This window comes from Branchiostoma floridae, chromosome 4 (assembly GCF_000003815.2).
Source record: "Branchiostoma floridae strain S238N-H82 chromosome 4, Bfl_VNyyK, whole genome shotgun sequence".
Lineage (NCBI taxonomy): Eukaryota > Metazoa > Chordata > Leptocardii > Amphioxiformes > Branchiostomatidae > Branchiostoma > Branchiostoma floridae.
Genome location: NC_049982.1, coordinates 4,485,067 through 4,505,939, shown reverse-complemented (window position 1 = coordinate 4,505,939; position 20,873 = coordinate 4,485,067). Strand labels below are relative to the sequence as shown.

The window sequence follows — 20,873 nt, the reverse complement described above, 5'->3', positions numbered from 1 at the left end:
TGTTGTATACGCCGTTGGACAGCGGCACCGTTGGGCGGTGTAGTACAAGTACATGGTTGTATGTTGTATTCGCTGTTGGACGGTGTGGTACAGTACTTTGTTGTATCTGGTATTTGCGGTTGGACAGCGGCACCGTTGGAGGGAGTGGTGCAGTATATGACTGTATGTTGTATTTGCTGTTGGACAGCGGCACCGTCGGACGGTGGGGTGCAGTACATGGTTGTATATTGTACTCGCTGTTGAACAACGGCACCGGTGGACGGTGTGGTGAGATTGTTGGACAATCGTGTAGAGAATTCGTTGTTGGACAGCGGGGTGCGTCAGACGGTATAGTGGATTTTCGCTGTAAGACAACGGGCGCCGGTGGACGGTAATCGTAACTTTGTTTGATTTGAGTCGGTGTTTCATTTGATATGACGACAGGTTGTTGGACAACCTCAGATTTTGTTTGGTTTGTTGCATGGTTGGTGAACAAATCCATGGTAGGTAACAAACCGTACGGTAGTACAGTGAAGACCTACCTTGTTGGACAGGTCAGAAGTAAAGGTCAAAGGAATGGAGGACACAATGGGAACAATGGAACTTCGTTTGTCACAATTAGATTGTGACCTTGGACGACATGCAATTTTCGATAAGGTCCGCAGCGTCTGCACGGTAATGTTGGATGGTGATTTTACCGTTGACTGAACCGGTGTTTGCGTTTCTTGTTATGCAAGTTTGGAATAAAGACAAAGATCATGACGAGTTTCTCGTGTCACATTCCTTCCTACCATTGGATTTTCTGTGTTCCTGTTTATTGGCTACCTTTAGCTGGCCTAGTTCTCACTCGTGGACCGTGTTCAGCTCCCTTAAGCTGTTGCCACCCATACTGGCTTCGGCCTGGTGGTCCGGGAAGCGAGTGGGGCCTGTCCAGACTGAAATACATAGAACTGTGCGTAAAGGTCGACAGTTACAGGTTAGATACTGAGCAAGCATTGTGGTGATAGCTTTCTCTGCAGCTGGAATATTGTTCTTGTATACGCAGAGAAATCAATGTTTGATTTCCAACACGACGCAGGATGAGTTGAACTACTGTAAACCTGGGAGAGGTTGGTCTCAGGTAATCTCTAAGGGTTCTCTATCTAATCGGACTGGTCGTCGACCATTCCACTGAGTTCGGATTGGACAGGTCCCACTCGAGCCGGACCTTAGGCGCCCAAGGAACTTAGCTGAGAACCAGGGATCAATCTGCATTCCTGAGGAACACCTAAAGACTGATGACTGTGACTGTGATAGTCTTACACCCACCCTGTTGATAACAACAAGCATGCGCAGCAGACCATAGGGGATGCTGCTGTGTTGTCAAGGTGGCTTAATGCATACGTAGAGGGTTTTGTACGGAAAGGCACAGAGGTGAGGGAGTAAATATAAGGGATTGGGGGAATGAAGACAATAAGGATTGGGAAAAGGGAATGGAGAAGAATAAGGATTGGGAGAGGATTAAATGAAGGGAAATGTAGGAACTTAAATTAGGGGAATAATGGCACTCGGGAGAAGCGGGTGCCGAGGTCTTCTCACCCCAGTCCTTAACTCTCCACTGAGGCAACGTGAGTGGGAATATATTATGATTCCCAATGATATCACAATGGAATGAACTCTCGCGAGATCTCCACTCGCGTGAGTTTATGACATGTGATATAACTCCCCCTCTATTCACAAGTGAATCATGAGCCGGACGGGAGGGACACAGCCTAGCAAGAGTAGACTAGTCTAGCTACAGTCCACGGTCAGAGGCAATGTAGGTTTCTAGTGTAGCCGTTTTTCACCAGAGGGATATCTCCGATCTGTGTGGATTATCCAAAGCTCCGAAGTTATATGCAACTACTACCCTACATGCGCTAGATGTTTGTGTACTGCAGGGACCAGAGTACACGAACAACCAAAGCAAGTAGTCAACTGGTTGTCCCAAAGCCTAAGCGAGAGACCTTCAGAAGATCAATAGCCTACCATGGGCCCAATGTCTGGAACAGCCTACCGCCAGACACAAAGAGTGTATGGCTCTTTCTCATGTGGTACAGCAGTCGGAATAAAACCGAGTGTCAGTCATTTGGTACTTTGTGTAATAATAGTTGCCATATCATGTACAATTGTCGGGCAATAAAGTTCTGTTCAAGTGTAGGTGTCTTTTCTGTGTTATATCTGAACAACAGAGCGCAACACATGATATCAAGTTTCGGAGCAATTCTTCACCTTTTCTGCTGAAGAGGATATTAGTAGATGGGGGGGAGCACGGGAAAGAAGTGCAGTCAAATTTTTAGCCCCCCCACCCACCCACCCCCTAAGTATTTTACGGGTAAGCATGGAATCTCGGATTCCACGATGCCTCGGTCTTCTCACCCCAGTCCTTAACTCTCCACTGAGGCAACGTGAGTGGGAATATATTATTTTTCAAAGTGTTTTTGTGCGAAATAAAGATGATGATGTTCATACTTGACGACATCGGCCCCAGTCAAGTTACTGTACGAGTTCAATTGTAAACACTAATTCCCAGCAGCTGCTGACAGTGGCAATGGCGTCCCTGTTGTGCGCACGGCGAGCGGCGATGTGCGGGGAACAGTGCAGCACACCAACGACCTGCCCGACAAACCGGTCTACAGCTTCCTGGGCATCCCGTACGCAGCGCCGCCTGTCGGAGACCTGCGGTTCCGCACCCCACAGCCTGTAGCTCCGTGGAAGGGAGTGAGAAACGCCACCAGACTTGGTCCCTACTGTCCACAAGGGCCGAGCATGCTGTACATTCTTCCCTTCCAGCTCCAACACCACGACTTCGATGAAGATTGCCTCACGCTGAACGTTGAGACACCAACTGTTGCAAATGACACGAGACTGCCAGTAAGTGCGTGCGTGTGTGTGTGTGTGTTTTATTTTTTTCATCAAACACAAATACACGGACGAAACAAGTTATACAAATTATATAGCGTTACTCGCCGCCACTTCTACAGCCCGGAAAATAAGATATTTACCAAAACAGTCAAACAGTGGATGATAAAGAATACCAAGGCAAGTAGACAATACCGAATAGCAAAACACAATTTGAACGTAAGTCCACATTCCCCCGCCCAAAGGGAAAAGAGACATCCAAAAAGTTTAGTTTCGTAAGTATATGTGTTAATGTCTGAAAAATTACCCATCATCTTGGCTCAAAGGAGGAATTGTGCCAATACCTAAAAAAATGTGATTTAACATCTGCCTCTAACTATAGAGGAATTACTCTCACTCCCATTGCTGCAAAGGTGTATAACAAACTTCCACCTCACATCTCCAGGTTCTCCTGTGGATCCACGGTGGGTCGTTCCAAATCGGCACGGGACGCCCTCAACCTTTCGCCGCCATGGCCGCTCATCAGGACGTGGTTGTCGTCACCATCAACTATCGCCTGGGGGCGCTGGGTTTCCTCAGCACTGGGGACGAGAACGCGCCTGGGAACTTCGGCTTCCTGGACCAGGTGGACTACGTACTTTTTTTGCTTAAGCTTGTTTCTTTATTTGTATCTGTATCTATATAGCCGGTATAACCGCCCTTCGACGTAACAAACCAGCTTCGCAGGCACGCAGCGCAACAGCAGCTGGTTATATTACACTGAACGACCCGTCACACCTAACTTTTGCAAGTGTTGTCTAAAATATTCAGCCAAAATGCTCCTACTGTGCTTGGTGATGACAAATTCCACTCTATAATAGTTCTGGCAAAATAAGAATTTGCTATCAGGTTTGTTAACTTCATATGGCTATAACAAAACATCAGTCGAGACTGGTGTGTTACGCCGAAGGGCGGTTATACCGGCTGTATAGATACAGATACAGACGAAATACACTAAATACTTAAATTACTGTAAGCAAATTTTGCTGGCAGACTAAGCTAAGTTTAATGGCATTTCGATTAAAAAAAACGTGGTTTCAGCTTATGTTATTGACGGCGAAGTGAGATGAAATAGATATCAAAAATTTCTGGGAAAGGTATTTGTCGATGCATTTTTACTTAATCTTTACGTGCTAGGAAGGAGTAAAATGACAAAATATGTATTACAAACGTTGAACGGATAATTATCGACAACTGCCCAGCTTTGTGTGACAAAATGAAATCTATATCCCATCTATATTGACGGTTAACTCCCAACTAGCCTCGCAAGGAGAAAAGTAGGCAACGTTTGAAAGATGCTTATTGCTAAGCCACTTAAACAAAGACAACGACCATCGCATAACGCCAATTCCTTTTTCCAGATCCAGGCGATGACGTGGGTGAAAGAAAACATCCGGAACTTCGGAGGAGATCCTGACCGAGTCACGCTCTTCGGCGAATCTGCTGGTGCCATGAGCGTCTGCTACCACGTGGTCTCTCCTCTCTGCAAGGGGCTCTTCCGGCGGGCCATCTCGCAGAGCGGCACCTGCAACTCGTTCGGAACCATTATCAAGCCGTTGGGAGTTGCCACGACGTTGGCTGAAGCGGTCGGCTGTGATGGTAAGGACACGGGGAGCATGGTGTCCTGTCTCCGGCAGAAACCAGCAGACGAGCTCGTCGGTGCTCAGCAGGACGTCATCAAGTCGTCGATGTGGGACAGTTTCGGGCCGGTAGTCGACGGGAGCTTCCTCCCGGCGCACCCCGATGATCTGTACGACCGGGGCCGGGCACACCCCGTGGACTATCTTCTTGGAGTGACCAACGACGAGTTCGGATCTCTGCTGGCGTCTCTGGTCGAGCCGAAGTTTGGACAGGGCATGACAGAGGACACTTTCAACCGCCACCTCAAGGCGCTCATAGGAGGACTTTATCCGGTAATAGAACCCAATTAGCTTTTCTTGTCGTTGTTAGGCCATGGCAATTGTATGAATGATATCGACACATGCACCAATTTTCACCCGTTTAAAAATACATCGTTTTCAACCGTACTGTAAATCGCACGTAACAGCTGTGAAATGAGCAAGTAAATGACGTAAGTTGCCAATATTTGAAAATGTACACATTTGCCCAATTAAAAAATGTGTCTCTGCTATCTTTTCTTCCTTTCTCTCACGATGCCAGAGTTCCCACACGGCCAGTATCGTGGCCGCCGCTCGGCAGCTGTACCGTGACCAGGACAAGCCGGACGACCCCATGGCCATACAGCGGCAGTTCTCCAACTTTTACGGTGACTGGATGTTCGTGGCACCCACGGTGGACACCGCTAATAGACACGCAGGTGGGATGATATATTCTTTTTACTTAATTCCATACCAAAGAGAATACTAATCAAATCTTAGGCCTTGATCAGTTGGTGATTCTGCTCAAGTACAGAAATTAAATGAATGCCAGAAAATCTGTGATTGGTATCACTTATCCCTCACATTTGGAGATTGTGAATACTCGGCCGTGTATTTTGATAAAAGCTTCTTGTCGTCGTTGATAAAATCTTCTTGCCTAAAGTTGTTGATGTGTACCTTTGCCAAGTGTTTAATTCGATGATCTTTTTAAAATGAATTATAAGCATGCAGGTACTCCAAGTCAGGGATGTAAGACGGGAGATTGGTTACTCAAATATTTGTTATCTTTCATGAATGATTGAACATACTGCAAAAGCTTACAGTGTTGTGTGAATCCGATGAAAATGAGGATCCTCTTGATATCATTTTCTCTTGTCTAGACCGTGCTTGATACGTTTCCAGTTTTGTTTATGGCCTTCAACTTTGACATATTACCAACAACGAATCTCTCTGAGCACGTGCAGTTCAAACCTGGAATCAGCTTATTGGAACAACCCGAATTTAAAATTATCTAATGTTGTACGAGGGGTGATCAATAAGTTCTCTGCCCCACCCAGAAATAACAAGCACAACTCAGATTTTGAGGCACAACTTCATAGTATGGAGCCTTTTATCAATATCCGCCAAATTTCAAATCATTGCAGTCATTACTTTACAGGCATTCGTTTTTTTGCAAATCAGAAGGTAAGTGGCGAGAAAAAAGTGGTGTGAATTGTGATCAGATGTGTGTGGGTCGACTTCCCCATGCCGTAAATTAACAAAAGACATTGTCAAAATGATTCTCTTTCTATTTCAAGCAAAAAGAATTGGGTGTCTGACTTCCAGCAGCGCAAGTTGACCCGCACACCACAGGTCAGGTCAATTGTCCATGTTTCTTTCCTTCTCCCTTACCTACCATTACTGGGTGTCGCCTGCAAAGTAATGATCACAATAATTTGAATTTTGGTACATATTTATATAAGACTTTTCTGGCTGGGTCCGAGGACTTATGTGATCACCCCCGTCGTACAATGCTTAAATTTCTTTGTGTTGGAAGAAAGCATTGTATACGTACTATGATTACTACCAACACAGATACTGATAAGTTTCCAGAATCGTTATCTTAGTTGTTGATGTCACTGTGCGTGCGTGTTGGCAGTGTGTTTAATTCAATGACATAAGTACTCCTCTCTGTTCCTCTCCAGCGTCTGGCTCCAAAGCGTACCTGTACGAGTACCATTACCCGCCTGCGTTCGCCTCTGCCGTCCGACCAGGCTGGATGGGGGCCGACCACAGTGATGACGTCTTCATGGTGACGGGTTGGCCCTTCCTGGACGTACCGTTGAGTACCAGGATGGGGGAGGGAGGGGGCCTACTTCCGTTTTCGTCAGAAGACAGGAAGGTCAGCGGGGACATCATGGCGTACTGGGCCAACTTCGCTCGAACCGGGTAAGTTCGCCAGGCTTTGAATTTACGTCTATGAAGGTTAGACATCCATGTATTAAGATCCGCCAAGTAGCAACCACTCAGGCTACTGGATACGGTTTTAAAAACGGTCAGACGTTTCAGACAGAATCCACAACACTTTCAACTTACTTTTGTCATGCCCTGACAGCATATCTGTATAGACCGATTCACATGGAACTCATAACAAAGAAGAACCGCATTAATGCTACTACTACAACATCTACGGTAGGCACGTGCCGTATACACTATACTGTTTACCTTATCAATGAAGTTTACCATTTTGTTTCTTGTATCGATTTATGTGAACATAATGTGACTTTGCCCGTTAATAGAATATTGCACATTGACCTCATACTTGTATATGACACCTGGTTTTGGATCAAAGTTGAACCGTAATTTCCAACACGAAATTGGACTTACCCAAATTTCCCACAGCCCAACTCCAGTCATTGTCAAGGAATAAGCAATCTTCTCTGACGTCAACTTATGCAGATAAAACACGAGATCATAAGTTGCAGAAAGTCTATGGCGTTCCCCGTCACTTTTGAGAGATGGTTGTAAAGCCCAGACGTAATAAATGTCTTTTATTCAACCGACATTTCGATCACCGTCTGTCACCTTCCTCAGTGCAATTCTGACTGGTTCACATTGAATCTGTGAGCAGCAACACCTGTGCTGCAGTACAATGTGAACCAGTCAGAATTGCCTCGAGGAAGGTGACAGACGGTCACCGAAAGGTCGGTTGAAGAGAACGCTTGGCTGTGACCAAAGAATCTTGTTATTCAATAGGATCTTGCATTGACCTGATGTACCTATACAGCTGGTTGCTGCTTATCCAATATGTCTTAATCACATGAATTATAGAAGTATTTTTCACAACTACTGCTCAGTAAAATCTAAATCCCCCCCCCCCCCAGGAACCCGTCTGACCGTACCGGCGGCCCGGCAGACAGCCCCACGGTACCAGAGTGGCCCCGGTACACACCGGACAGCCCCGCCTACATGAACCTGGGGCTGACGTCATCTGCTGACGTAGGGCTGCACCCGGACAGGGTGGCGCTGTGGAATGACGTCATTCCTGAAATGATAGCGTCGTCCAAAAAGTACGAGCTGTAGCTGAATTTCATGTTCAAGGCAACCTAAGCAATATTACAGCATTAAAAGTGGAAAAAAATGTATAGAATTGATATCTACTGCACTATATTGTCACATTTACATCATTATTTCATCCTTTGAGCGATTAAAAACGGCGCAGAAACAAGCCGCGCAAGGATTCCCTAATTATTGTAACCCCCGAAAGTTAGACTTCACGGCATCGTCATGCCACTGCGGCATCTAATATTTGCTCCTTGAATGTTGGTATGGAATGGAATAGAGTTGCTTCATCTTATTACGTAGAAATGTGTCCCAAAAATTGACTTTGATAATTGAAGTGCTACAACCCGGGCTGATATTGCTTACTAGGTTGCCTTTCAAGTACACCACCATATTTTAAAAGGTAACTTGAGGTTTCTTCACTGGCTAAGCTGGAATTGATATTCCACTGTTTTCTAATTAAGTGGATTATGAAATAACTCTCAATATTTTTGTTCAGATTTTTTATAAGAATCTGCATGAAAGTAACACAGTAGTACTCAATCTGATGTATGTAATAGTTACCTTTATTGAATACCATAGATTCCAATAGTCCACTAGTATTGTAGTAACTAGAATTGTTGTAATATTATATATATGTGTAATGGTAGTACTATACTGTAATTGGTGTTATTCATACATTGTCATGGATGCAATTGTTGCGCAATAAATCATTCGTCCATTGATCCCGCTTGTTTTTTCATGGGCTAAAGTTGATATAGACACATGTTGCAACCATGACACACTGTTGGCAAAACCGCCAAATGCGTCTCCGGCACATGCAAACTTTCAGTATTGAAATTTCCGTGTCCTATTTGACTCTGAAACCTGCTGGATAATTCTAATAAAATTCTAATATAACCTGTTTGGGCCATCATATCTCAGCATTCCACTGCGCTAATTTCTGTCTCGTAAATGGTCGTTGCCTTTCTACGTGTATTTGAAAATATGTAACGTTTTATCACTTTAAAAAAAAAATCAGGTTCGTAGGGCCTAATGTTATACCATCATGAAGCGGCCCATAGCGATAACTGTGGCAGCATCTCTTCTCCCTAAGTCAGAAACATCAAGATTAGGCAAGCTTGACTTCACTGAATCAATAGGCGAAGCAGGGTTACAACGCTGCTCGGGAAATTCCCTACCCCATTTTTGGCCGGAATGTATTGATCCACTCACTTTAACTAAATGTATTTACCACACAGTGATGTTCCTTGACGTAGTCCGTTAGCGATTACAGGTCGATCCCGCGGTGGTCACTTTCTTATTTTTCCTATTTTTTTACTATTCATGACGACACTGCTGTACAGTTGTAATCAAACTGTTGCCTTATATACCTTTTTACTTCTTATCTAACACCCCCAGACCCCAAAGTTATATGAAACGCTCAGATGTGGCGACCACCGTCTTAAATGGCGACGACCGTCTTAAATGGCGACGACCGTCTTATATGGCAACGCCCGTCTTAAATGGCGACGACATTTCCCATCTACAGCTCGTCCCTTTCGGACGATGCTAGGATCTCGGGAATGACGTCATTCCACAGCGCCACCCTATCGTGGTGCAGCCCTACGTCTTCAGATGACGTCAGACCCAGGTTCATGTAGGCGGGGCTGTCCGGTGTGTACCGGGGCCACTCTGGTACCGTGGGGCTGTCTGCCGGGCCGCCGGTACGGTCTGACGGGTTCCTGGGGGAAATTCAGATTTTACTCAGCAACAGTTGTGAAGAATACTTCTATAATTTATGTGATGAAGGCATAATGTATACGCAACAACCAGGTGTAACCTTACTTTACATTTATCCGCGGGGTAACCTATATCCGTTGTTTAAACAAATGGTATATTTATGGATATAAAGTCGACGAGCGGTGTGGTTTCAAACTGCAATATTTTGAATACAACAGAATTTGAAACCAACGTCCTTCGATTTGATATCCATAAACACCGTTTTTAAAAACAACGGATAATGGTTTACCAGCGGATAAAGGTGAAGTAGAGTTGTACGTATATCAGGTCAATGTAAGGTCCTATTGAATAAAAATATTTTTTGTACACAGCCAGGTATTTTATTCAACCGATGTTTTGGTGACCATCTGTCACTTTCCTTGGGTGATTGGTTCACATCGTACTGCAGCTTAGGTGTCGCTGCTCACAGATGCAGTAAATTCAAAGTCTGGCGAACTTACCCGGTTCGGGCGAAGTTGGCCCAGTAAGCCATCATGTCCCCGCTGACCTTCCTGTCTTCCGAAGAAAACGGAAGTAGCCCCTCTCCCTCAGTCATCCTGGTATTTACCGGTACGTCCAGGAAAGGACAGCCCGTCACCATAAACACGTCATCGCAGTGGTCGGCCCCCACCCAGCCCGGCCGGACGGTGGAGGCGAACGCAGGCGGGTAATGGTACTCGTACAGGTACACTTTGGAGCCAGACGCTGGGGGAAACAGAAAGGAATACGTGAATCATTGAATGAGCACACTGCCAGTACGCATAGTGACAACAACGACAACGTTAGTTTGGGTTGGCCCAATAAGCTGATTCCAGGTTTGAGCTGCACGTGGGCACTGTGATGCATTGTGGGTAATACGTCAACGTTGAGGACCCCTGCGACATGAAAAAAAAACATGTCTGGATAGTACAAGTATCAAGCACGGTCTACACAATAACTGTACAAATTTGGGAACTTAACCTTTGACCCCGCACATACGCATTTCAAACCATGAACCGGTTTACATGCATGTCTCTGAAAACACAAGATGTAAATTGTAATTAATTAGAGCAGATCACAAATATCCAGGCACCGTTTTTCATACTAGTAAGCTTTCGAGATTCTGAGCTATCCTCGCACTGTTGTATTCACTGTTATTTATTTTCTTTAATTATTGTGAAAGCTTTTTATGCAAATTAACTATGAATCAATATAAACCAACATTCAGCATCACTAGTTGATGAGTGACGAAATTACGATGTTTTTTTTTTCGCATGGAACGAAATCAAAATGACATTCCAGACCTATCACCCCACCTGCGTGTCTATTTGCGGTGTCCACCGTGGGAGCCACGTACATCCAATCGCCAAAAACGTGAGTGAACTGCCGCTGTATGGCCATGGGGTCGTCCGGCTTGTCCTGGTCATGGTACAGCTCCCGAGCAGCAGCCACGATACTGGCCGTGTGGGAACTCTGGCATTGAGATAGAAAGAAAATGAGTAACGCAGGAATGGCCGAAAATGTACATTGGAATTAGCCTCCTTCGCAGACATCGAGCGGAATTGGTTTTTATATTATGGGGGGGGGGGGGGCGCTGGTTAGCTAGTTTCAAACAAAATAAAGCCAGCTCCGCTTGAAGTCTGCGAAGGAGGCTACATTCGCATAGTTGTGGGAATGGTTTCATTCTATATCGGTATTATTGTCCTCGCCAGGAAAGTTATATTTTGGGCGTGGTTCTCTCGATTGTCATGATTTGTGGTACGTATAGTTCAACTCTGTGTTTGTACCAGGTAATTGTCGTCAGTTCAAAGTATCGTAACAGACAAACAGCGGCAATAGCGTCACTGTACGTAGGTTCAGGTAGAACATTACATGATACAAAATACATGTGCATCAAATCACAGGATAAATTCTGTCAGACGGTATCAGATGGTATCCACCACAGAACATCGTTCACGCTGAAGCGTCAGTCACTGGCGAAAAACAGTTGATGCTTGGATGAGTCTGACTCATCGGAGAATCTATTCAATTACTTCATTTATTTTGTCTTACAACAACAACAACAACAACAAAGCATGAATTTCGCTGGGTTCTCTTACCGGATAAAGCATTCCTATGAGCGCTTCAAGGCTATGGACGAAAGTTTCTTCTGTCATGCCTTGGCCAAACTTCGGGTCGACCAGAGACGGCAGCATTAGTCCGTACTCGTGGTTGTTCACTCCGAGAAGATAGTCCACGGGGTGTGCCCGGCCCCGGTCGTACAGATCATCGGGGTGCGCCCGAAGGAAGCTCCCGTCGACTACCGGCCCGAAAGCGACGCCCCACTCCCCCGTCCCCCACTTCATCATGCCCTGCTGGGCAGTGACGAGCTCGTCTGCTGGTTTCTGCCGCAGACAGGACACCATGCTCCCCGTGTCCCTCCCATCACAGCCGACCGCCTCAGCCAACACGGCGGCAACTTCCAGCGGCTTGGGGAGGACTCCTGTAGGGCAGTGACCTATTTTAGCCTATTTTCGACTTTTAGCAGGAAAATGTAAGTAACATTTCCATATTGGTGAAACAGTGTAGGTTGCAGCTGTTCAGATTAGGCAAAAAAACAAGGTTTTGGTCCATTTCTTAGGCCTGTGCTGACATCTAATTTGAAGTGATCAGTCCCTAAATTGACGTCATGAGAAGCCATGATGGCGGCATATTTGACAGCTGCGATAAGTTTCGCTGGTCGGAATTTTTAAAAATTACACTTTTGGACACTTGAGATAGCGGGCTGCTGTTTGGGGTGAGTTCCTATGACCTGGAATGTTCACGGGTGAGATTATGAGACACCCTGAACTTGCTTATTTTTACATAATTATCGCCAATGCAGATTTCTATTGGTGTTCACTTGCCTGTAGTCCTGCAGGTGCCGCTCTGCGAGATGGCCCGCTGGAAGAGCCCCTGGCTGAGGGGAGAGACCACGTGGTAACAGACGCTCGTGCCGCCGGCTGACTGACCGAAGAGCGTCACTCGGTCCGGATCTCCTCCGAAGTTCCGGATGTTTTCTTTCACCCACGTCATCGCCTGGATCTGTAAAAGATCATAAAAGGGAACTGGGGTTAGGATATGGTCGTTGCCTTTGTTTCAGTGGTTTTATAGGTCTTTATAAGTCTTTAATGCGTGTCACGTAAAGCTGATCAGTTGTCGATACTTATCTTAAAAGTACATAATACATTTTTGGCCATTTTTGACATTGTCAGTCCTAGCCACCTAGCACATGAAAGTAAAATGAAAATGGTTGTCTATTTCTTCTTACGTCGATTAAAGATAGTTTGGGTAAGTAAAGTATTTCACCGTTAGTCCATTTCTTATCAATTGATTATTTGACTATGAAGTATATAAAGATAATAGCAAACAAAGAAGTAATCCACCTGGTCCAGGAAGCCGATGTTCCCCTACTGTAGTGATTGCGTTGGGTGTGGCCCAGGGCTAATGAAACAGAGATGGGCACCGCCCTGTGCGCCAGAGATGGGCACTGTCGTTGGCGCGGGAAGGGTTTAACTTTTTTTTTTAATATTTCGTCTCAATTGAATATTTGATTATGATGTTTATTAAGATTTCTTGATTTTAACCTCCTTGTTAAGACAAACAAACAAGTAGTCCACCTGGTCCAGAAAGCCGAAGTTCCCAGGAGCGTTCTCGTCCCCAGTGCTGAGGAAGCCCAGCGCCCCCAGGCGATAGTTGATGGTCACGACAACCACGTCCTGATGAGCGGCCATGGCGGCGAAAGGCTGGAAGTATCCCGTACCGATGGCGAACGACCCACCGTGGATCCACAGAAGAACCTGGAGGTGTGAGTTGGAAGAAAACTAAGGGTATGTAACAATGGGGTTCAAGCGCCGCCAAACTGACCTTGCCAATGGGGCAGACCCTTTTGGCGTAACGATTTAGCAAACATTTAAGACACACACACTAAGACATAGATAGACACACACTCAGACACACACAGACACAAATGCACCCACACACAGAACCACAGAAACACAAACGCACACACACGCACGCACACACTCACACACACACACACACACACACACACACACACACACACACACACACACACACACACTAACACTAACACTAACACTAACACTAACACTAACACTAAGTCTTACAGGCAGTCCCGTGTCATTTGCAACAGTTGGCGTTTCAACGTTCAGTGTGAGGCAGTCTTCATCGAAGTCGTGGTGTTGGAGCTGGAAGGGAAGAATGTACAGCATGTTCGGCCCTTGCGGACAGTAGGGACCAAGTCTGGTGGCGTTTCTCACTCCCTTCCACGGAGCTACAGGCTGCGGGGTGCGGAAACGCAGGTCTCCGACAGGGGGCGCTGCGTACGGGATGCCCAGGAAGGTGTAGACCGGCTTGTCGGGCAGGTCGTTGGTGTGCTGCACAGTTCCCCGCACATCGCCGCTAGCCGTGCGCACGACGGGGACGTCATGGCCACTGTCAGCAGCTGCTGGGAAGAATGTTAAATTTTCTTTATATCGAGCAGACATTAATAAGTCAATGCAGACCCAACCGCGTGGCGTAATCGGCAGCGCATTCGCATCCTGTACTGTTTTGAAAGACGACGATTGTGGCGCGGTAAAAGATTCCCGCGACTATCAGATACGCCAACAAAAAGCAAACAACTTGGCTGAACCCATGTCTGACCCGTCTCATTGGAAGAGAAGAGGTCGACAGATTCAAGTTTCATTTCCTTAGTTTAACCAATCTGATCTACGGTGCAAAAACCTGGACGCATATATTCATGTCAGCTCCAAAGCAGATTGTTACCTGGTATCAAAGTTACCAGGCAGGACACTTAGTTAACATATCTTAGATGCAACATGACACTCTCATAACAATTTTACACGGCTGTCTCAGAAGCTCGCTCACCGTCGAGTAAAATCTGCTGGGTACTGCTGCCGTACGTGCAATTTGTCCGTACGTTTCTTTGGGAGGCGACGCCCGTCACGTATTTCTGAAAAACGTTCAGGCTTTACAGGACAGGCACGTCGCCCGTAATGGCACCTATGGGGGGGGGGGGGGGGGGGGAGGGGCGAAGCCACAGCCCGATGGCACACAACGTTTGCCTTCACGTAAAGTTCTACGGCGTATCTGCGGATTCCCCTACGAGTTCGTACGGAGGTGGTACTTACCACTTACGGATCCCAAAAGACTGCCCACGTTTTGGCACGTAGACAGCACGTATTTGCACGCACGGCAGGTTGCCCTAAGCTTAAGCGGAAGATAGTTTCGTCATTCATTTCGTCATCCTGCTGTGCAAACCGGGTGCAATGAAGATTTTTTTTCTGACATTTTAAGATTAGTTACACTGGAATTGAATATGAGAACTTGGAAGAAAGTACAATGTAATACTTGACAGGGCTCTGCGGGGTGAAGTGCGTACTAGCTTTGTCCCGACTATAGGTCGATAGACTGAGGGGATACGAAGGGGAGGTGTCGTCGCATTTCGGCCCTTTCACATGGGACATGATCGTGCGATTTTGAGCGAGGCCATTTCGAAGTTGACGAGGATTAAAGCTACAGAATAGTCAAATGCTGTACGACACATTCACGACTGTTTTAAAATGTCCCTTGTTTGCTGTCGATCGTACGTCTGTCGCACGGAGAATGTGACACCGGACCTTCGCTTCAATCGCTTGTATATACAAGCCCTTTTCTGGCACCTGTTGCGTAGAGTCTATTGAACGGCATTATCTGAGATCACTTCGGATTGAAGACAGAGTCACAAGAGAGTCAAAAGTTATATCTAAAACCCACCTTGCGCTCTGCAGCATGTCAGTAGTACAAACAGCAATGCCCGAATGTCCATGGTGCGAGCTGGGAATGTCTATACTCCTGTAGCTGGGGAGGCCAGCGGTAGATAAGCGGTATATATAGTGTGCATACACAATGATGATATCCGCACAGCGATTTGACTGCTCGCGCGTTAGACACGCCCCCTCGGCACTGTCCTGGGACACGTTCGTTCGATCATTCACACCCTTGTATGGCTTGTATGGCACACAGGGCAAGTTTCTTTGCTGTTTCAGTAGCAGGGTATATATTTTACGGGGATAGGATCCTAGCCCTTCCTCTTTATCTTGCTCGACGCACTAGTACCTTATTGAACAAGGGGTCCTCACTTTACGTTCGTTCTGAAAGACTGAATCGAGATGCTTGGGCACCCTTAAAAATCAACAAAAATGCTGAAGGAGTCACCCAGGAGTCTTCAAGATGGAAAATGAAATAGACAAATAAATGCCCTTCACGGGATTAAACACGGTCTCTCAGTTACCAAAAAATTGGAACCAGGAGGTCAGCTGTGAAACTACTACCAGTTCAGCAACAGACATATCCTTTTGTCCTGGAAATTTAGACCTATCAGACCTACATTTTGGACAAGGCTTACATGCAGAAACAACAAACCTGCATCTGCTGGGGCCGTCTTACACGTTGCACACAGTTGCCCCTGTAGGACAGTGGACGAGAGGGTGGAGAAGGAAGTGCACGGCCCCCCCTCCTTCACCTTAAAAAGTCACGTGCAGGCCAGGCAGACAGGTCACCTAACCCACCCTGTCTGCCTACCATTGTCTTCCGAGACAGACGGATGCCACACATGCAGGACAAGACCTACATACAAAAACTCGATGCGCACATTCCACGAGATGACCGTCACCATCATCCCCGGTGCGCAGTCAGACTCTGCACTACTTTGTTCCACAAACTCTGTCCAGTAACTGATCTTTCATTTGTCGCTGACAATCATGACCTATTTATGTGATCGCATAGACACAGATTGTAACCAGACAGCGTGGGACAAACATAACACCGATTGAACACTGAGTTTTCTTAAGTACACAACCGTTAATTTATTTTTCTGCTATAAATACGCTTTGACAGTCTATCAGCTGCATTCTTCAGTGTAAAATGATCTTTTTTATTTTCATTCTTTTATTCTATACTATAAGAAAGACAGCAGAGAAGTACTGTCGAATCGTTTGAATAGGAGAAATAAGGTTGTATGCATACGAAAACTATGTTCAGTTGATTGACCAATGATGAAACTACTTATGGATAACAACGCAAAAACAGATAATATAGAGCAATAGCAATCTTTAATCATTCTTGGGAATAATGCCGAAGTGTTTTTGCAGGCTTAGGGTGAAACATTAACCTTCCTGTATTTTTCACATGATATTGTGTATAAAGACGTTGGCGTTGACGAAATTGACTAAGCAGAAAACATGCATTTTCTTTGATGAGCCACCAAAAGTTTTCATTAATTTTAATTGGATTCTTCTAAGCCATTGCACGTTTGCCTGCACCACCAAGATTAAATGGCAACAGAGACATGTGGGACTTGAGCTAGCTCTGTTAGATTCCTTAGGCCATGTTGATTTGATTATATGGATGACATCCCCTGGGAACCCGAATTCTGATGCGAGCGTGCGTATAAAATCTTTGACCCAAAAAAGTTGTCTTCATTATGAAATCTTGTGGTCAGAAAGGTTGTACATTTGACTGAACGCACAGATAAGAATATGATACGATGTATTCCGAACCGTTGATTCTTAATTTTTGTTCTTTCACATCTTCTTTAACCTTGAATATTCTATGACATTACTATACGTTTTCCAATTTTTTTGCAATGCACAGCAGATATTTGCTTATATTTAAGCTGCATATATTTTAAGCTGCTTTGTACGGTGAAAACTTTTTATTTTATTTTTGGAAACGCCCAAAAATTGATGCGCGATTGGATGTCAGACATATAATTAAATCAACATGGCCTAAATGTGTGGGAAAATGAAATCATATAGTGGCCAAACTCCCCTGGCAAACTTTTGTCTCTATATAGTCAGAGTGGTTAGCCTGTTAGAGTTATCAAGATCACAGACGACCACATTTCAGTAGTTTTTGATGAGTCACCAAATTAGTCGATTCTTTTAAGCCATTACACGTTCGTTTGCCTGCAACACCAAGAATGAACGGCAACAGAGATCAATAAATCTATGATCAATCTGTGATCAACAGAACCCCAGACGACCACGTCACAGCTGCCCGCAATCGGCGATGACGATCTTCTTGGAAGTCTTGCCTGCCTCGCTGCCGTACGACTCGACCTTCTTCACCACGTCCATGCCCTCCACGACGCTCCCGAACACCACGTGCTTGCCGTCCAGCCTGGAGAAACACAAACACCATCATTATGTCCGTTCATTTTGGTCGTTTCTGTTACTTTAAGAGTCTCTTAATACCCCCTCACATGTAGCGAAAATCGATCGGACGACGATTCTGCGGCAATCGCCCGAGCCTCGCTTATAATGATAACTTTATTGCACAACAATTGTACAAGGTATGACTTATATGTGACAGGGACGGTTTTCAGGTGAAAAATGCGCGCAACCCTCTGTCGATCTTAAATCTGGCCGATCTTCCATCGATACACCCGAAGATCGTGGGTAATATAACAGGGGTATAAAGGAAGCCAGAGTTGGGGCTGTGCGTACATGTGTATGTCTGGTGGTAGACTGTTCCAAATACTGGGTCCACGGTAGGCTATGGCAAATCAGCCTGGTCCTAACATCGATAATTACAATGTTCAATACATGATGGCGCAACATTTATCAAAACAATGCCACTCACCAAGAAGTCTTTACAGTGCACAGAAAGAACTGTGAACCGTTGGTGTTCGGGCCTGCGTTGGCCATGGACAGGATACCCGGGCCTGCAAAAATACAGAATAGAACAGAACTTGAGATAGTCGCGCAAAATCCAGCTGTCTTGTTAATGTTCAAAAAGGCTGCCTTAGATGTTGGCGGCTTTTGGTTCCGTCACTGCCTGCCTGAATCTTTTACGACATCAAGACTGTGCGACGGCTCATGACGAATGTGAACAGACAAGAACAGCGTGTCACCTGTGTGCTTGAGTTGGAAGTTCTCATCTGGGAACTTGTTGCCGTAGATGCTCTTGCCTCCGGTTCCGTTATGGTTGGTGAAGTCTCCCCCCTGGCACATGAAATCAATGATGACCCGGTGGAAGGTAGAGCCCTTGTACCCAAAACCCTTCTCCCCGGTACACAGGGCTCGGAAGTTCTCTGGAGACGTACATGGCAATGGATTAAGAGGATTACAACTTGTAAAGCTAAGGGCACAACCCGCTGTACGTGCAATTTGTGCCGTACGTTTTTGGGGGAGGCCACGGAGTTCGTACGGAGGCGGTACTTACCACTTACGGATCCCAAAAGATTGCCCACGTTTTGGCAAGTAGACAGCAAGTATTTGCACGTGCGGCGGGCTGTGCCCTAAGCTTTACGCATCGATATCTCTACGCTAGTTAATTCCGTCGTCTGGCTAACTGCAGGCACGCAGGCGATATTTGCAGCAGAGATGAGGCGTGGACATTCTGGATTTCAGTCTGCCTTACATGCATGTTTGCACACACGTTATCATGGCATTTTACTGTACGCCATGCTGGATGGTTAAACGTACCTTATATGGTGTTTACACTCACGTGACCTTGACGCAGGTATGCACGCATGTTGGATGTTTAAATATGGAATTGTTTTTACTCAATCTAAATTTACACACGTCATGAAATGTTGGTACCATAAACATGGAAAGCTATAGTCTGACTCAGTACATGACATTGTACGTGTATAATGGAATAATGTGAGCAACGTTATGTGTTGCCACCAAAAATCATGATGTAATGGCATATATATATATATATACATATATATATATATATATATATATATATATATATATATATGCCATATATATATATATATATATATATGGCATATTTATATATTCTGACAGGATGGTTGAATACAGACAAGCCCTCACCTGCTGTCTTGGGGACAACATCGGCACGTAGCTGTAAAATAAAGCATAGAACCATTGTTATCTTGAGATGGAATGAATATTAATTGGAGGACAGGGAAGAGTGGTATATGCGCAATCTTCTCAACCGTCAAGTTTCAAAATCTTATTTTCGCCTCTAAGTATACCCTATTGCCGTGGATGGTAACTGACAGCCGGACCCTAAGATCGCGCAGTGCTTGTTGTGAGAACACTGGCCGTATTCAGGCCAGGAGGGTCCTTTTGAGCTCCCAGACTCGTTTGTGAGCCATTTTGTGTGCTGCTGTGTGATAATGGCTTGAAGTACACATATCATTCAATCGTGCATGACGAAGTAACGCTCCCCTTACCTTCTATTGTACCGACAACGTGATAATAAACTATACTTTTGAACATGCCAAAAACTTACTACTCACTTCACAGTAGGTAAAAGAATAAGACTTATTTTCTCCCGAATTCTAAACTCTCGTTCATGTAATTGTAAAACGACACAGCAAAGCTTCGTCTTTAGAGCATTGCCAAGACAGCTATTACTAATGCTCTCAACCTTGGCTGCGGATCCGCGCGTCACTGATTAAGAATTGATGAATAGGCATGGTGACACGCCTGCGGGTATGTATAGGCTGGGTATGAAAAGGTCCGTTATACGCACATACAATGTAATGGAAATTTCCACTCATGTTCTACATCAGTACAGCTTTTCCTTTTGCTATATCAGCGTTCCATAGAAACCAGATTTAGGCAAAGAAGCGTTGTGTATTAAAGCACGATCACAATTCGTTCGCACGTTTTTTTTTTTGTGTGTGTGCGGAGGGGTGCAGTTGAAGAGCAGCTCTGGCAAAACCAAACTTTGACAAGGATCTACGATCATCGTTTCCGTCGCAGGACAGCCGAATTTCACACGGCACATCCGCGATTGTATCTAAAACGCCCACAATTTGCTGTTACAGTAATAAACCCGTGTTTCGGCCATTACATGTATGCTACTCAAAAGACAAGACGATTTCGACATCCGACTACCTAGACATGGGCGTGGTACATTGTCTCCTTGCATGCATATGCCCTTGTTTAATACACGATAGCTACCAAAATCATTGTTTAATATTGTACAAATACTATAATAATCACCTCCATGACGATTCGGCCCAGCGAATAACCGTCGGCGGTGATGTCGAAAAAGACTTTTGGGTTAGACATGTCTTCAACTCGCTTTTTTTTGCGGGAGTAGGTTGTCCTCGTGCTACGCTGGTTACACACGGGATGGAATGTTGAACTGTGACCCTTTTTTTCACGTGACTGCCGCATCACAGTGCAGTCGAACCGAAGGTCACCCTAGAACGAGTTATTCTCTGAAATACGGCTTACGCCGGGTCACGGGCTGACCCCGCTGCATGGGTGTAAACAACAGCTTATTTTGCAACAAAGACAC

General features: G+C 45.4%; 5 protein-coding genes across 5 annotated transcripts; 2 read left to right on the top strand and 3 right to left on the bottom strand.

Moving 5' to 3' along the window:
• The first annotated feature begins 1,996 nt into the window (after positions 1-1,996).
• LOC118413044 (putative inactive carboxylesterase 4) lies at positions 1,997-4,835 on the top strand. Its single transcript, XM_035816187.1, has 4 exons — positions 1,997-2,051; positions 2,531-2,871; positions 3,305-3,484; positions 4,260-4,835. Exons 1-4 carry the CDS (start codon positions 1,997-1,999, stop codon positions 4,827-4,829), a joined length of 1,146 nt encoding a protein of 381 aa, XP_035672080.1. The 3' UTR covers positions 4,830-4,835.
• A 176-nt stretch (positions 4,836-5,011) lies between these two features.
• On the top strand, positions 5,012-8,393 carry LOC118413071 (liver carboxylesterase 1-like). The gene is made up of 3 exons (XM_035816218.1): positions 5,012-5,215; positions 6,461-6,704; positions 7,640-8,393. Exons 1-3 carry the CDS (start codon positions 5,131-5,133, stop codon positions 7,836-7,838), a joined length of 528 nt encoding a protein of 175 aa, XP_035672111.1. The 5' UTR covers positions 5,012-5,130; the 3' UTR covers positions 7,839-8,393.
• A 949-nt stretch (positions 8,394-9,342) lies between these two features.
• LOC118413040 (carboxylesterase 5A-like) lies at positions 9,343-12,160 on the bottom strand. Its single transcript, XM_035816179.1, has 4 exons — positions 11,657-12,160; positions 10,874-11,030; positions 10,040-10,283; positions 9,343-9,541 (listed from the first exon to the last, which is right to left on the bottom strand). The coding sequence occupies exons 1-4, from the start codon at positions 11,960-11,962 to the stop codon at positions 9,343-9,345; spliced, it is 906 nt and encodes a 301-aa protein (XP_035672072.1). The 5' UTR covers positions 11,963-12,160.
• Positions 12,161-12,434: 274 nt separating this feature from the next.
• LOC118413039 (pyrethroid hydrolase Ces2e-like) lies at positions 12,435-14,086 on the bottom strand. Its single transcript, XM_035816178.1, has 3 exons — positions 13,706-14,086; positions 13,196-13,375; positions 12,435-12,620 (listed from the first exon to the last, which is right to left on the bottom strand). Exons 1-3 carry the CDS (start codon positions 14,084-14,086, stop codon positions 12,435-12,437), a joined length of 747 nt encoding a protein of 248 aa, XP_035672071.1.
• A 2,494-nt stretch (positions 14,087-16,580) lies between these two features.
• LOC118413075 (peptidyl-prolyl cis-trans isomerase-like) lies at positions 16,581-20,831 on the bottom strand. The gene is made up of 5 exons (XM_035816221.1): positions 20,573-20,831; positions 19,430-19,460; positions 18,496-18,675; positions 18,225-18,306; positions 16,581-17,762 (listed from the first exon to the last, which is right to left on the bottom strand). The coding sequence occupies exons 1-5, from the start codon at positions 20,747-20,749 to the stop codon at positions 17,630-17,632; spliced, it is 603 nt and encodes a 200-aa protein (XP_035672114.1). The 5' UTR covers positions 20,750-20,831; the 3' UTR covers positions 16,581-17,629.
• Between the last annotated feature and the right edge of the window lie 42 nt (positions 20,832-20,873).

Coding starts and splice junctions, on each gene's coding strand:
- LOC118413044 (XM_035816187.1), top strand. CDS start 1,997: ATGTCTGGAACAGCCTACCGCCAGACACAAAGAGTGTATGGCTCTTTC. Junction 2,052..2,530: donor GTATGGCTCTTTCTCATGTG/GTACAGCAGTCG, acceptor ACTAATTCCCAG/CAGCTGCTGACAGTGGCAAT. Junction 2,872..3,304: donor CAAATGACACGAGACTGCCA/GTAAGTGCGTGC, acceptor TCACATCTCCAG/GTTCTCCTGTGGATCCACGG.
- LOC118413071 (XM_035816218.1), top strand. CDS start 5,131: ATGGCCATACAGCGGCAGTTCTCCAACTTTTACGGTGACTGGATGTTC. Junction 5,216..6,460: donor CACCGCTAATAGACACGCAG/GTGGGATGATAT, acceptor GTTCCTCTCCAG/CGTCTGGCTCCAAAGCGTAC. Junction 6,705..7,639: donor GCCAACTTCGCTCGAACCGG/GTAAGTTCGCCA, acceptor CCCCCCCCCCAG/GAACCCGTCTGACCGTACCG.
- LOC118413040 (XM_035816179.1), bottom strand. CDS start 11,962: ATGGTGTCCTGTCTGCGGCAGAAACCAGCAGACGAGCTCGTCACTGCC. Junction 11,031..11,656: donor TCATAGGAATGCTTTATCCG/GTAAGAGAACCC, acceptor TCTCAATGCCAG/AGTTCCCACACGGCCAGTAT. Junction 9,542..10,039: donor GCCAACTTCGCCCGAACCGG/GTAAGTTCGCCA, acceptor AATTTCCCCCAG/GAACCCGTCAGACCGTACCG.
- LOC118413039 (XM_035816178.1), bottom strand. CDS start 14,086: ATGTCTGCTCGATATAAAGAAAATTTAACATTCTTCCCAGCAGCTGCT. Junction 13,376..13,705: donor CAAATGACACGGGACTGCCT/GTAAGACTTAGT, acceptor TCACACCTCCAG/GTTCTTCTGTGGATCCACGG. Junction 12,621..13,195: donor ACTTCGGCTTTCTGGACCAG/GTGGACTACTTG, acceptor GATCTTTTACAG/ATCCAGGCGATGACGTGGGT.
- LOC118413075 (XM_035816221.1), bottom strand. CDS start 20,749: ATGCGGCAGTCACGTGAAAAAAAGGGTCACAGTTCAACATTCCATCCC. Junction 18,676..19,429: donor TGTTGTCCCCAAGACAGCAG/GTGAGGGCTTGT, acceptor GTACGTCTCCAG/AGAACTTCCGAGCCCTGTGT. Junction 17,763..18,224: donor TGCACTGTAAAGACTTCTTG/GTGAGTGGCATT, acceptor GTGTTTCTCCAG/GCTGGACGGCAAGCACGTGG.